The 14,856-nt window shown below is 35.0% G+C and overlaps 1 protein-coding gene across 2 annotated transcripts in view; it reads left to right on the top strand.

The window, feature by feature from the left end:
- p2rx7 (purinergic receptor P2X, ligand-gated ion channel, 7) overlaps positions 1 to 14,856 on the top strand; it is a 28,025-nt gene that overhangs the window by 5,333 nt on the left and 7,836 nt on the right. Inside the window, exons 3-8 of one of the 2 annotated variants that reach the window (XM_061896250.1) lie at positions 1,080 to 1,151; positions 1,377 to 1,449; positions 5,428 to 5,548; positions 8,379 to 8,459; positions 10,552 to 10,687; positions 10,899 to 11,035. In XM_061896250.1, the coding sequence (XP_061752234.1) occupies positions 1,080 to 1,151; positions 1,377 to 1,449; positions 5,428 to 5,548; positions 8,379 to 8,459; positions 10,552 to 10,687; positions 10,899 to 11,035 (620 nt within the window). The remainder of the gene's footprint in view (positions 1 to 1,079; positions 1,152 to 1,376; positions 1,450 to 5,427; positions 5,549 to 8,378; positions 8,460 to 10,551; positions 10,688 to 10,898; positions 11,036 to 14,856) is intronic. The other variant, XM_061896257.1, reaches the window with a different exon arrangement.

Genomic DNA, 14,856 nt, shown 5'->3' with positions numbered 1-14,856 from the left:
TGTAACTGGTATCACATGATATCAACATGTTATTACCAGGTACAGCCATGTTCTAGTTTGATATCAACAGATTTGTAAATGGTATCACATGATATCAACATGTTAGTACCGGGTAACAACATGTTCTAATTTGATATCAACATGTTTGTTACTGGGATCACATGTAAATGGTATCACATGATATCAACATGTTAGTACCGGGTATCAACATGTTCTAATTTGATATCAACATGTTTGTTGCTGGGATCACATGTAAATAATATCACAAGATATCAACATGTTAGCACCGGATATCAACATGTTCTAATTTGATATCAACATGTTTGTTACTGGGATCACATAGTATGAACATGTCATCACCCGGTATCACCAATTTCTAATTTGATATCAAGATATATGTAACTGGTATCACATGATATCAACATGTTATTATTAGGTACAACCATGTTTTAGTTTGATATCAACAGATTTGTAAATGGTATCACATGATATCAACATGTTAGTACCGGGTATCAACATGTTCTAATTTGATATCAACATGTTTGTTAGTGGGATCACATGTAAATGGTATCACATGATATCAATATGTTAGTACCGGGTATCAACATGTTCTAATTTGATATCAACATGTTTGTTACTGGGATCACATAGTATTACAGCCTTTTGAGACACTAGTGATTTAGGGCTATATAAATAATCATTGATTGATTGATATTAACATGTTCTAATTTGATATCAAAATATTCGTAACAGGTATCACCAAATATCAACATGTTAACACCTCGTATCATCACGTTTTTTATTGGCGTCGGCTGATATCAACATGTCAGCACTTTGTATTACCATGTTTGAACATGATATCAACACGATTGCAACTTGTATCAAATGATATCAACATGTTAGCACCTGGCATCATTTGTTTAAAGTGATCATATATGAAAATGATGTAATTGTTACTATTTCTTCTTGACAATCCTGATGAATAGTGTGATTGTGTGTGTGTGACACTGTGACCTCTGTGTTTCCATGGCAACACACACACACAGACACAGTAGTTTATTGTGTGTGTTTCTTGGTAGGACAAAAAGTCCTTCTTAGTAGTGACCAACGTGATCGTGACTAGCAAACAGAGACAAGGACGCTGCGCTGAGGTGCGCCTTTACTCTTCATCATCATCATCTTCACCTTCCTCTTTACCATCATCTTCATCACCTTCATCTTTATCTTCATCTTAAACACTTTCATCTTTATCTTCATCACCTTCATCATCATCATCATCATCTTTATCTTCATCACCCTCATCTTCATCATCAACTTCATCATCATCGTCATCACCTTCATCTTCATCATCAAACTTTGTCATGTTGTGTCTTCAGCCTCCCGTCAGTGGCCGCCTGTGTCGTCATGACAACGACTGTGATACAAGCACCTGGAGCCAACACAGCAACGGTACTACTAGTACTTTTACTAGTACTACTATTACTTTACTACTACTTTGACTACTTCTACTTTGACTACGACTACTGCTACTACTTTGACTATGACTTGTACTATTATTACTTTTACTACTACTATTACTTGTACAACTACTACTTATAGTACTACTATTACTTTTACTAGTACTACTACCACTTTGACTACTACTTATATTACTATTACTTTTACTAGTACTCCTACTACAAATACTTGTACTACTACTACTAATATGACTACTACTATTATTAATTTTACTAGTACTACTACTACTTTGACTACTACTACTTTTATTACTAATACTTTTACTAATACTACTACTACTATGACTATTACTACTATTACTTTTACTACTACTATGTATTTTATTACTACTACTACTTTTACTAGTACCACTATATGACGACTATTAATTTTACTAGTACTACTATTAATTTTACTAGTACTGCTATTACTTTGACTAGTACTTTGACAACTACTACTACTTCTACTATTACTTTTACTTGACCTACTATTTATTTCACTAGTATTACTACTACTGTGACTAATACTACTATTATTATTACTAGTACTACTACTATTGTGACTACTACTACTACTACTATTATTACTAGTACTACTACTACTTTGCCCAGTAGTGCTATTACTTCAACTACTACTATTTTGACTACTACTATGACTACTGCTTTTACTTTTACTATTACTACTACCACAACTACTTCTATGACTACTACTACTCTTGCTACTAGTTTGACTACTTTTACCATCACTTTTACTAATACTACAATTGCTACTATCTTGACCAATACTACTTGTACTACTAATACTTTTACTAATACTACTACTGCTATGACTATTACTACTAGTACTTTTACTACTACTATGTATTTTATTACTACTACTACTTTTACTAGTACCACTATGACTACTATGACCTTTTGTAGTACCACTACTATGACGACTATTAATATTACTGGTACTACTATTAATTTTACTAGTACTGCTATTACTTTGACTAGTACTTTGACTACTACTACTACTTCTACTATTAATTTTACTTGTACTACTATTTATCTCACTAGTATTACTACTACTGTGACTAATACTACTACTATTATTACTAGTACTACTACTACTGTGACTACTACTACTACTACTACTATTATTACTAGTACTATTACTACTTTGGCCAGTAGTGCTATTACTTCAATTACTACTATTTTGACTACTACTATGACTACTGCTATTACTTTTACTATTACCACTTTGACTATTACTACTATGACTACTGCTATTACTTTTACTATTACCACTACCACAACTACTTCAATGACTACTACTACTCTTGCTACTAGTTTGATTACTATTACTATCGCTTTTACCAGTACTACAATTGCTACTACTATGACTACTACTACTATTAATTGTACTAGTACTACTACTTCTACCACTACAACTATTATTTGTACTGGTACTATTATTACTTTTGACTACTACTACTACTACTACAACTACTACTAATAATAATAATTGTATTACTACTACTTTTACAGTATAGCTGGGTTGGTAGATGGGCTGTGCCAGGAACTTGAGGGTTCCAGGTTCGAACCTTGCTCCGCCATCCTAGTCACTGCCGTTGTGTCCTTGGGCAAGACACTTTACCCAGCTGCTCCCAGTGCCTCCCAGACTGCTTTAAATGTAACTTAGATATTGGGTTTCACTATATAAAAGCGCTTTGAGTCACTACAGAAAAAGCGCTATATAAATATAGTTAAATTACATAAAAAAACAACTTGTGTTACTACTGCTACTACTTTTATTAGTACTACTACTACTACTACTACTTTGACGTCTGCTACTACTACTACTACTACTACCACTACTTTGACGTCTGCTACTACTACTACTACTACTACCACTACTTTGACGTCTGCTACTACTACTACTACTACTACTACTACCACTACTTTGACGTCTGCTACTACTACTACTACTACTACTACTACTACTACTACTACTTTGACGTCTGCTACTACTACTACTACTACTACTACTACTACTACTACTACTACTACTACTTTGACGTCTGCTACTACTACTACTACTACTACTACTACTACTACTTTGACGTCTGCTACTACTACTACTACTACTACTACTACTACCACTACTTTTACTACTACTACTACTACTTTGACGTCTGCTACTACTACTACTACTACTACTACTATGACGTCTGCTACTACTACTACTACTACTACAACTACTACTATGACGTCTGCTACTACTACTACTACTACTACTACTTTGACGTCTGCTACTACTACTACTACTACTACTACTACTACTACTTTGACGTCTGCTACTACTACTACTACTACTACTACTACTACTACTACTACTACAAAAGCCAAAACCAGTGAAGTTGTCACGTTGTGTAAATGGTAAATAAAAAGAGAATACATGTATCAGAATGGTCACTACTTTTACTACTACCTGTATCAGTATGATGACTACTTTCACTACTACCTGTATCATAATGATGACTACTTTCACTACTACCTGTATCATAATGATGACTACTTTTACTATTTGTATCAGAATGATCATTACTCTTATCACTACCTGTATTAGAACTGTCACTACTTTTACTACTACCTGTATCAGAATGATGACTACTTTCACTACTACCTGTATCAGAATGGTCATTACTTTTACTACTACCTGTATCATAATGATGACTACTTTCACTACTACCTGTATCAGTATGATGACTACTTTCACTACTACCTGTATCAGTATGATGACTACTTTTACTACTACCTGTATCAGAATGATGACTACTTTCACTACTACCTGTATCAGAATGGTCACTACTTTCACTACTACCTGTATCAGAATGGTCACTACTTTCACTACTACCTGTATCAGTATGATGATTACTTTCAGTACTACCTGTATCATAATGATGCCTACTTTCACTACTACCTGTATCAGTATGATGACTACTTTCACTACTACCTGTATCAGTATGATGACTACTTTCACTACTACCTGTATCAGAATGGTCACTACTTTTACTACTATTTGTATCAGAATGATCATTACTCTTATTACTACCTGTATCAGAACGGTCACTACTTTTACTACTACCTGTATCAGAATGGTCACTACTTTCACTACTACCTGTATCAGAATGGTCACTACTTTTATTACTACCTGTATCAGAACGGTCACTACTTTCACTACTACCTGTATCAGAATGGTCACTACTTTTATTACTACCTGTATCAGAATGGTCACTACTTTCACTACTACCTGTATCAGAATGGTCACTACTTTTATTACTACCTGTATCAGAACGGTCACTACTTTCACTACTACCTGTATCAGAATGGTCACTACTTTCACTACTACCTGTATCAGAATGGTCACTACTTTTATTACTACCTGTATCAGAACGGTCACTACTTTCACTACTACCTGTATCAGAATGGTCACTACTTTTATTACTACCTGTATCAGAACGGTCACTACTTTCACTACTACCTGTATCGGAATTGTCACTACTTTTACTACTACCTGTATCAGAATGGTCACTACTTTTACTACTACCTGTATCAGAACGGTCACGACTTTCACTACTACCTGTATCAGAACGGTCACTACTTTCACTACTACCTGTATCAGAATGGTCACTACTTTCACTACTACCTGTATCAGAATGGTCACTACTTTTATTACTACCTGTATCAGAACGGTCACTACTTTCACTACTACCTGTATCAGAACGGTCACTACTTTCACTACTACCTGTATCAGAATGGTCACTACTTTTACTACTACCTGTATCAGAACGGTCACTACTTTTACTACTACCTGTATCAGAATGGTCACTACTTTTACTACTACCTGTATCAGAATGGTCACCACTTTTACTACTACCTGTATCAGAATGGATCAAGCTGTCCTCCCCAGGAATCCAGACGGGATCGTGCGTGAAGTTTGACGCGCTGACGAGGACGTGTGAGGTGACTGCTTGGTGTCCCATCGAGACCAAGACTCGTCCTCCAAGGTATACTTCCTGTTTGCATTAGAAACGCTAAAGTGGCATCACATGATATCGGCATGTCAACACCTCGTATCACCATTTTCTAATTTGATATCACATGATATCAACATGGTATTACCACGTACAACCATGTTGTAGTTTGATATCAACAGATTTGTAAAAGGTATCACATGATATCAACATGTTAGTACCGGGTATCACCATGTTCTAATTTGATATCAACATGTTTGTTACCAGCATCACATATTACCAACATGTTATCACCTGGTATCATCATTTTCTAATTTGATATCAACACATTTGTAACAGGTATCACAAAATATCAACATGTTAACACCTCGTATCATCACGTTTGTTACTGGCATCGACTGATATCAACATATCAGCACTTTGTATTACCATGTTTGAACATGATATCAACATGATTGTAACTTGTATCAAATTATCTCAACATGTTAGCACCTGGCATCACCTTGTTTAAACTTGATATGAACATGTTTATAACTGACATCACATGAAATCAACATGTAAGAAGCTGATATCAACAGATTTGTAAATGGTATCACATGATATCAACATGTTAGTACCGGGTATCACCATGTTTTAATTTAATATCAACATGTTTGTTACTAGGATCACATATTACCAACATGTTATCACCTGGTATCACCATTTTCTAATTTGATATCAACACATTTGTAACAGGTATCACAAAATATCAACATGTTAACACCTCGTATCATCACGTTTGTTACTGGCATCGACTCATATCAACATCTCAGCACTTTGTATTACCATGTTTGAACATGATATCAACATGATTGTAACTTGTATCAAATTATCTCAACATGTTAGCACCTGGCATCACCTTGTTTAAACTTGATATGAACATGTTTATAACTGACATCACATGAAATCAACATGTAAGAAGCTATTTGTAACTGTTATCACATGTGATTGACATGTTAGCACCTGGTATCACCATGTTCTAATTTGATATCAACATGTTTGTTACTGGGATCACTTGATATCAACATGTTAGCACCTGGCATCACCATTTCTAATTTGATATCAGTATATTTCTAACTGTTATCACATGATATCAACAGCTTAGTGCCCAATATCACCATGTTGTAATTTGATATCAACATGTTTGTTACTCGGATCACATCGTATCAAAATGTTTTCACCTGGTATCACAATTTTCTAATTTGATATCAACATACTTGTAACTGGTATCACAAAATATCAACACGTTACACCTCCTATCATCACGTTTGTTACTGGCATTGCATGATATCAACATGTCAGCACTTTGTATTACTATGTTTAAACATGATATCAACATGATTTTAACCTGTATCAACTGATATTAACACGTTAGAACCTGGCATCGCCTTGTTTAAACATGATATGAACATGTTTATTCTGGCATCACATGATATCAACATGTAAGCAGCTGGTATCATAATTTTCTAATTTGATTTCAACATTTGTAACTGGTATCACATGATATCGACATGTAAGCACCTGGTATCACCATGTTCTAATTTGATATCAACATGTTTGTTAGTGGGGTCACATGATATCAACATGTTAGCACCCGGTATCACCATTTTCTAATTTGATATCAGCATATTTCTAACTGGTATCATGTGATATCAACATCTTAGTACCTGGTATCACCATGTTCTAATTTGATATCAACATGTTTGTTACTAGGATCACATAATATCAACATGTTAGCACTTGGTATCATCGTGTTCTAATTTGATATCAACATGTTTGTTACTGGGATCACATAATATCAACATGTTAGCACATCGTATCACATCTGTTACTGACATCGGATGATATCAGCATGTCAGCACTTTGTATTACCATATTTAAACATGATATGAACATGTTAGCACCTGGCATCACATTGTTTAAACATAGTATGAACATGTTTATAACTGGCATCACATGATATCAACATGTTTGCACCTGGTATCACCATGTTATAAATTCATATCAACATATTTTTAACTGGTATCACATGATAGTAACATGTTCGTACTTGGTATCACCATGTTCTAATTTCATAACATGTTTGTAACAGGCATTGGAAAATATCGACATGTTAGCACCTGGTATCACCATTTTCTAATTTGATATCAACATGTTTGTACCAGGCATCACATGAAATCGACATGTTCGTACCTGTTATCACCATGTTTAAACATCAATGTTTCCAACTAGTATCCCTTTGTATCAACCTGTTTGCACCTGGTGTCAATATGTTATCACTTTGCATCCTCATATTAAGCTTTGATATCAATATATTTGTACCTCGTATCTCTACATGTTCGTACCAACACACCAGGTCTTAATATATTCACACAGCATTGTGGCACTTTGCTATCATGTTTGTGACCGGTATCGCATGACATTAACATGTAAGCACCTGGTATCCCTTAAAAACAGGTACAGATTCAAACTTCATGTCGACAAGTTTGTACTTGGTATCATGTGATATCAACATGTTTGCACTTGGTATCACCATAGTCAAACTTGATATCATCATGGTTGTGCCTGGTATCATGTGATCAACATGTTTGAACCTGGTATCATGTGATATCAACATGTTTGTACTTGGTATCGCCATATTCAAATTTGGTATCATCATGTTTTTACCTGTTATCATGTGATATCAGCATGTTTGTAAAGGTAGACCTACAATTTGCATGGTTAACATTTGCCTAGTTAACAAATACAACAAATATAGCCTTCATAGCTGTGGCTGTAGGCAACCTCCAGTAGGCTAGCATGCTAACATGAATGTGGTATGCAGGCCTGCAGTGTTGGCGTCAGCTGAGAACTTCACGGTGCTCATCAAAAACAACATTCGCTTTCCCGTTTTCAACTTTATCAGGTGAAGCTTTTTGTCCCAAATGTGAGCGTCGTGTCACGATCCATCATAACTAATATCATCTACCACATAATAACAAATATCTACCATATCATAACACATATCATCTATCATATCATAACGGATATCTACCATATCATAAGAAATATAATCTACCATATCATAACAAATATCTACCATATATCATCTACCATATAACAAATATCATCTACCATATCATAACAAATATAATATACCATGTATAACATATCATCTACCATATCAATTACAAATGTCATCCATCATATAAATAACAAATATCATCTACCATAACATAAGAAATATAATCTATAATATCATAACAAATATAATCCACCATGTCATAACAAATATCATCTGCCATGTCATAACAAATATAATCTATAATATCATAACAAATATAATCCACCATGTCATAACAAATATCATCTGCCATGTCATAACAAATATAATCTACCTATCATAACAAATATATTTTACCATGTCACAACAAATACCATCTACCTTATCATAAAAAAGATCTATCATATAACAAATATGATCTATCATATAATAATAAATATCATCTACCACATCATAACAAATACCATCTACCATGTAACAAATATCTCCCATGTCATAACAAATATAATCTACGATATCAAAACAAAAATTATCTACGATATCAAAACAAATATCATCTACCATGTCATAACAAATATCATCTACCATATCATAACAAATATCTACCATGTCATAAAACATACCATCTACTATATAACAATTATCTACTACCATTTAACAAATAATATCTACCATATCATAACAAATATCATCTACCATCTCATAACAAATATCTACCATATTATAACAAATATCATCTACCATATCATATCAAGTACCATATACCATATCATTACAAATATAATCTACCACATCATAACAAATATTGTCTACCATATCATAACCAATATCTTTCATATCATAACAAATATCTACCATATCATAACAAATAACATCTACCATATAACAAATAATATCTACCATATCATAACAAATATCTACCATATCATAATAAATATCATCTACCATATCATGAATCAATCAATCATTCAATGTTTATTTATATAGCCCCAAATCACAAATGTCTCAAAGGACTGCACAAATCATTACGACTACAACATCCTCGGAAGAACTATAACAAATATCTACCAAATATCTAACAAATATCTACCATTTCATAACAAATATAATCTACCATATCATAACCAATAGCATCTACCATATCATAACAAATATCTACCATATTATAATAAATATTGTCTACCATATCATAACAAATATCATCTACCATATCATAACAAATATAATCTACCATATCATAACAAATATCATCTACCATATCATAACAAATATAATCTACCATGTCATAACAAATATCTACCATATCATAACACATGTTTACCAAATCATAACAAATAACATCTATCATATAACAAATATTATCTACCATATCATAACAAATATCTACCATGTCATAACAAATATCATCTACCATATCATAACAAATAAAATCTACAATATTACAAATATTATCTACCATATCATAACAAATATCTACCATATCATAACAAATATCATCTACTATATCATAAAAAATATCATATACCATATCATAAGAAATATAATCTACCATATCATAACAAATATCTACCATATCATAACAAATATCATCTACCATATCATAAAAAATATCATATACCATATCATAAGAAATATAATCTACCATATCATAACAAATATCTACCAAATCATAACAAAAAACATCTGTCATATAACAAATATTATCTACCATATCATAAGAAATACAATCTACCATACCATAACAAATATCATCTACCATATAAAAATATCATCTACCATATCATAACACATGTTTACCAAATCATAACAAATAACATCTATCATATAACAAATATTATCTACCATATAAAAATATAATCTACCATGTCATAACACATGTTTACCAAATCATAGCAAATATAATCTACCATATAACAAATATCATCTACCATGTCATAACAAATATGTCTTGTAGAAGGAACATCCTTCCAGAGATGGACGACGTCTACTTGAGAAGCTGCCAGCGAGCCAACGACTCTTTGTGTCCCATCTTCAGACTGGGAGATGTGGTGAGACAGGCGGGGCAGAACTTCTCTCAGATGGCCGTGGAGGTGACACGCATTTATTTACATTCTATCTGAACAAGATGGCCGTGGAGGTGACACGCATTTATTTACATTCTATCTGAACAAGATGGCCGTGGAGGTGACACGCGCTCATTTACATTCTATCTGAACAAAGACTTTTTTCCACATTGAAACAATGAAGTGTTTTTTTATAGTAAATCGCCTGCACTGGTTGCACTTGCATTGTTGACCACAGGGGGGCGTCATAGGCATCCAGATTAAGTGGGACTGCAACCTGGACCTTCTGACGCGCCGCTGCCTGCCCACCTACTCCTTCCGGCGGCTGGATGAGAACGACAGCAACAAGACCCTCTACCCCGGCTTCAACTTCAGGTGCTGTGACGTCACAATACATGATACCACGTGTTCAGAGTCGTCCAATAAGATGTCACTTTTAGCATCACATGGTTATGTCATGTTAGCAACTAGTATCACCCTAGCTGTACTTGATATCAACCGGTTTCCAACTGGTATCACCCTAGCTAAACTTCATATCAACATTTATGCAACTGGTATCGATCACGCTAGCTAAACTTGATATCAACATGTTAGTACCTGGTATCACTCTAGCTAAACTTGACCTGATCTCAATGTTAGCACCTAGTATCACTGTAGCTAAACTTGCTATCAACACGTATGCAACTGGTATCACCCTAACTAAACTTGCTATCAACATGTATGCAACTGGTATCAACCTAACTAAACTTGCTATGAACATGTATGACACTGGTATCAATCACGCTAGCTAAACTTGATATCAACAGGTTTCGAACTGGTATCACCCTAGCTAAACTTGATATCAACATGTATGCAACTGGCATCGATGACCCTAGCTAAACTTGATATCAACGTGTTAGCACCTAGTATCACTCTAGCAAAACTTGACCTGATATCAATGTGTTAGCACCTAGTATCACCGTAGCTAAACTTGATATCAACAGGTTTCGAACTGGTATCACCCTAGCTAAACTTGATATCAACATGTATGCAACTGGCATCGATCACCCTAGCTAAACTTGATATCAACGTGTTAGCACCTAGTATCACTCTAGCAAAACTTGACCTGATATCAATGTGTTAGCACCTAGTATCACCGTAGCTAAACTTGATATCAACATGTATGCAACTGGTATCACCCTAACTAAACTGGCTATCAACATGTATGCAACTGGTATCAATCACGCGAGCTGAACTTGATATCAACATGTTAGCATCTAGTATCACCCTACGCAAACTTGATATCAACAGGTTTCCAACTGGTATCACCCTAGCTAAACTTGATATCAATATGTATGCAACTGGTATCGATCACCCTAGCTAAACTTGCAATCAACATGTTAGTTCCTGGTATCCATCCAGCAATCCATTTCCTACCGCTTATTCCCTTTGGGGTTGCGGGTGGCGCTGTATCACTCTAGCTAAGCTTGACTTGATATCAATGTGTTAGCACCTAGTATCACCGTAGCTAAACTTAATATCAACAAGTATGCAACTAGTATCACCCTAACTAAACTTGCTATCAATATGTATGCAACTGGTATCAATCAGGCTGGGTGAACTTGATATCAACATGTATGCAACTGGTATCGATCACCCTAGCTAAACTTGATATCAACATGTTAGTACCTGGTATCACTCTAGCTAAACTTGACCTGACATCAACATGCTATCACCTAGTATCACCCTAGCTAAACTTGATATCAACATGTTAGCAACTAGTATCACCCTAGCTAAACTGGATCTCAACATGTTAGCACCTAGTATCACCCTAACTAAACTTGATATCAACAGGTTTCCAACTGGTAACACCCTAGTTAAACTTGATATCAACATGAATGCAACTGGCATCGATCACCCTAGCTAAACTTGATATCAACATGTTAGTACCTGGTATCACTCTAGCTAAATTTGACCTGATATCAGTATATTAGCACCTAGTATCACCGTAGCTAAACTTGATATCAACATGTATGCAACTGGTATCACCCTAACTAAACTTGCTATCAACATGTATGCAACTGGTATCAATCACGCGAGCTAAACTTGATATCAACATGTTAGCATCAAGTATCACCCTAAATGAAATTGATATTAACAGGTTTCCAACTGGGAACACCCTTGCTAAACTTGATATCAACATGCATGCAACTGGTATCGATCCCCCTAGCTAAACTTGATATCAACATGTTAGTACCTGGTATCACTCTAGCTAAACTTGACCTGATATCAATATGTTAGCACCTAGTATCACCGTAGCTAAACTTAATATCAACATGTATGCAACTGGTATCACCCTAACTAAACTTGCTATCAACATGTATGCAACTGGTATCAATCACGCGAGGTAACTTTGATATCAACATGTTAGCACCTAGTATCACCTGAGCTAAAGTTGATATCAACAGGTTTCCAACTGGTAACACCCCAGCTAAACTTGATATTACATTTATGTAACTGGTATCGATCAGATCACCCTAGCTAAACTTGATATCAACATGTTAGCAACTAGTATCACCCTAGCTAAACTGGATATCAACACGTTAGCACCTAGTATCACCCTAACTAAACTTGATATCAACAGGTTTCCAACTGGTAACACCCTAGTTAAACGTGATATCAACATGAATGCAACTGGCATCGATCACCCTAGCTAAACTTGATATCAACATGTTAGTACCTGGTATCACTCTAGCTAAACTTGACCTGATATCAGTATATTAGCACCTAGTATCACCATAGCTAAACTTGATATCAACATGTATGCAACTGGTATCACCCTAACTAAACTTGCTATCAACCTGTATGCAACTGGTATCAATCACGCGAGCTAAACTTGATATCAACATGTTAGCATCAAGTATCACCCTAAATAAAATTGATATTAACAGGTTTCCAACTGGTAACACCCTAGCTAAACTTGATATCAACATGCATGCAACTGGTATCGATCCCCCTAGCTAAACTTGATATCAACATGTTAGTACCTGGTATCACTCTAGCTAAACTTGACCTGATATCAATATGTTAGCACCTAGTATCACCGTAGCTAAACTTAATATCAACATGTATGCAACTGGTATCACCCTAACTAAACTTGCTATCAACATGTATGTAACTGGTATCAATCACACTAGCTAAACTTGATTTCAACATGTTAGCACCTAGTATCACCCTAGCTAAAGTTGATATCAACAGGTTTCCAACCGGTAACACCCTAGCTAAACTTGATATTACATTTATGCAACTGGTATCAATCATCCTAGCTAAACTTAATATCAACATGTTAATACCTTGTATCAATATGCTGTCATTTAGTTTCACCCTAGCTAAAATTGATATCAACATGTTTGCAACTGGTATCACCCTAACTAAACTTACCCTGATATCAACATGCTATCACTTAGTGTCACCCTCGCTAAACTTGATATCAACTTGTATGCAACTGGTATCACCCTATCTCAACTTGATATCAACAGGTTTCCAACTGGTATCATCCCAGCTAAACTTCATATCAACATGTATGCAACTGGTATCGGTCACCCTAGCTAAACTTGATATCAACATGTTAGTATCTGGTATCACTCTAGCTAAACTTGACCTGACATCAACAGGCAATCACCTAGTATCACCGTAGCTAAACTTGCTATCAACACGTATGCAACTGGTATCACCCTAATTAAACTTGCTATCAACATGTATGCAACTGGTATCACCCTAATTAAACTTGCTATCAACATGTATGCAACTGCTATCAATCACACGAGCTAAACTTGATATGAACATGTTAGTATCACCTTAGCTAAACTTGATATCAACAGGTTTCCAACTGGTATCACCCTAGCTAAACTTGATCTCAACATGTATGCAACTGGCATCGATCACCCTAGCTAAACTTGATATCAACATGTTAGTACCTGGTATCCCTCTAGCTAAACTTGACCTGATATCAATATGTTAGCACCTAGTATCACCGTAGCTAAACTTAATATCAACATGTATGCAACTGGTATCACCCTAACTAAACTTGCTATCAACATGTATGTAACTGGTATCAATCACGCTAGCTAAACTTGATTTCAACATGTTAGCACCTAGTATCACCCTAGCTAAAGTTGATATCAACAGGTTTCCAACCGGTAACACCCTAGTTAAAG

The sequence above is a fragment of the Nerophis ophidion genome, linkage group LG01, assembly GCF_033978795.1.
Source record: "Nerophis ophidion isolate RoL-2023_Sa linkage group LG01, RoL_Noph_v1.0, whole genome shotgun sequence".
NCBI lineage: Eukaryota > Metazoa > Chordata > Actinopteri > Syngnathiformes > Syngnathidae > Nerophis > Nerophis ophidion.
Note: the sequence above shows the minus strand (reverse complement) of the source record. Positions and strands in the feature narration are given on the sequence as shown.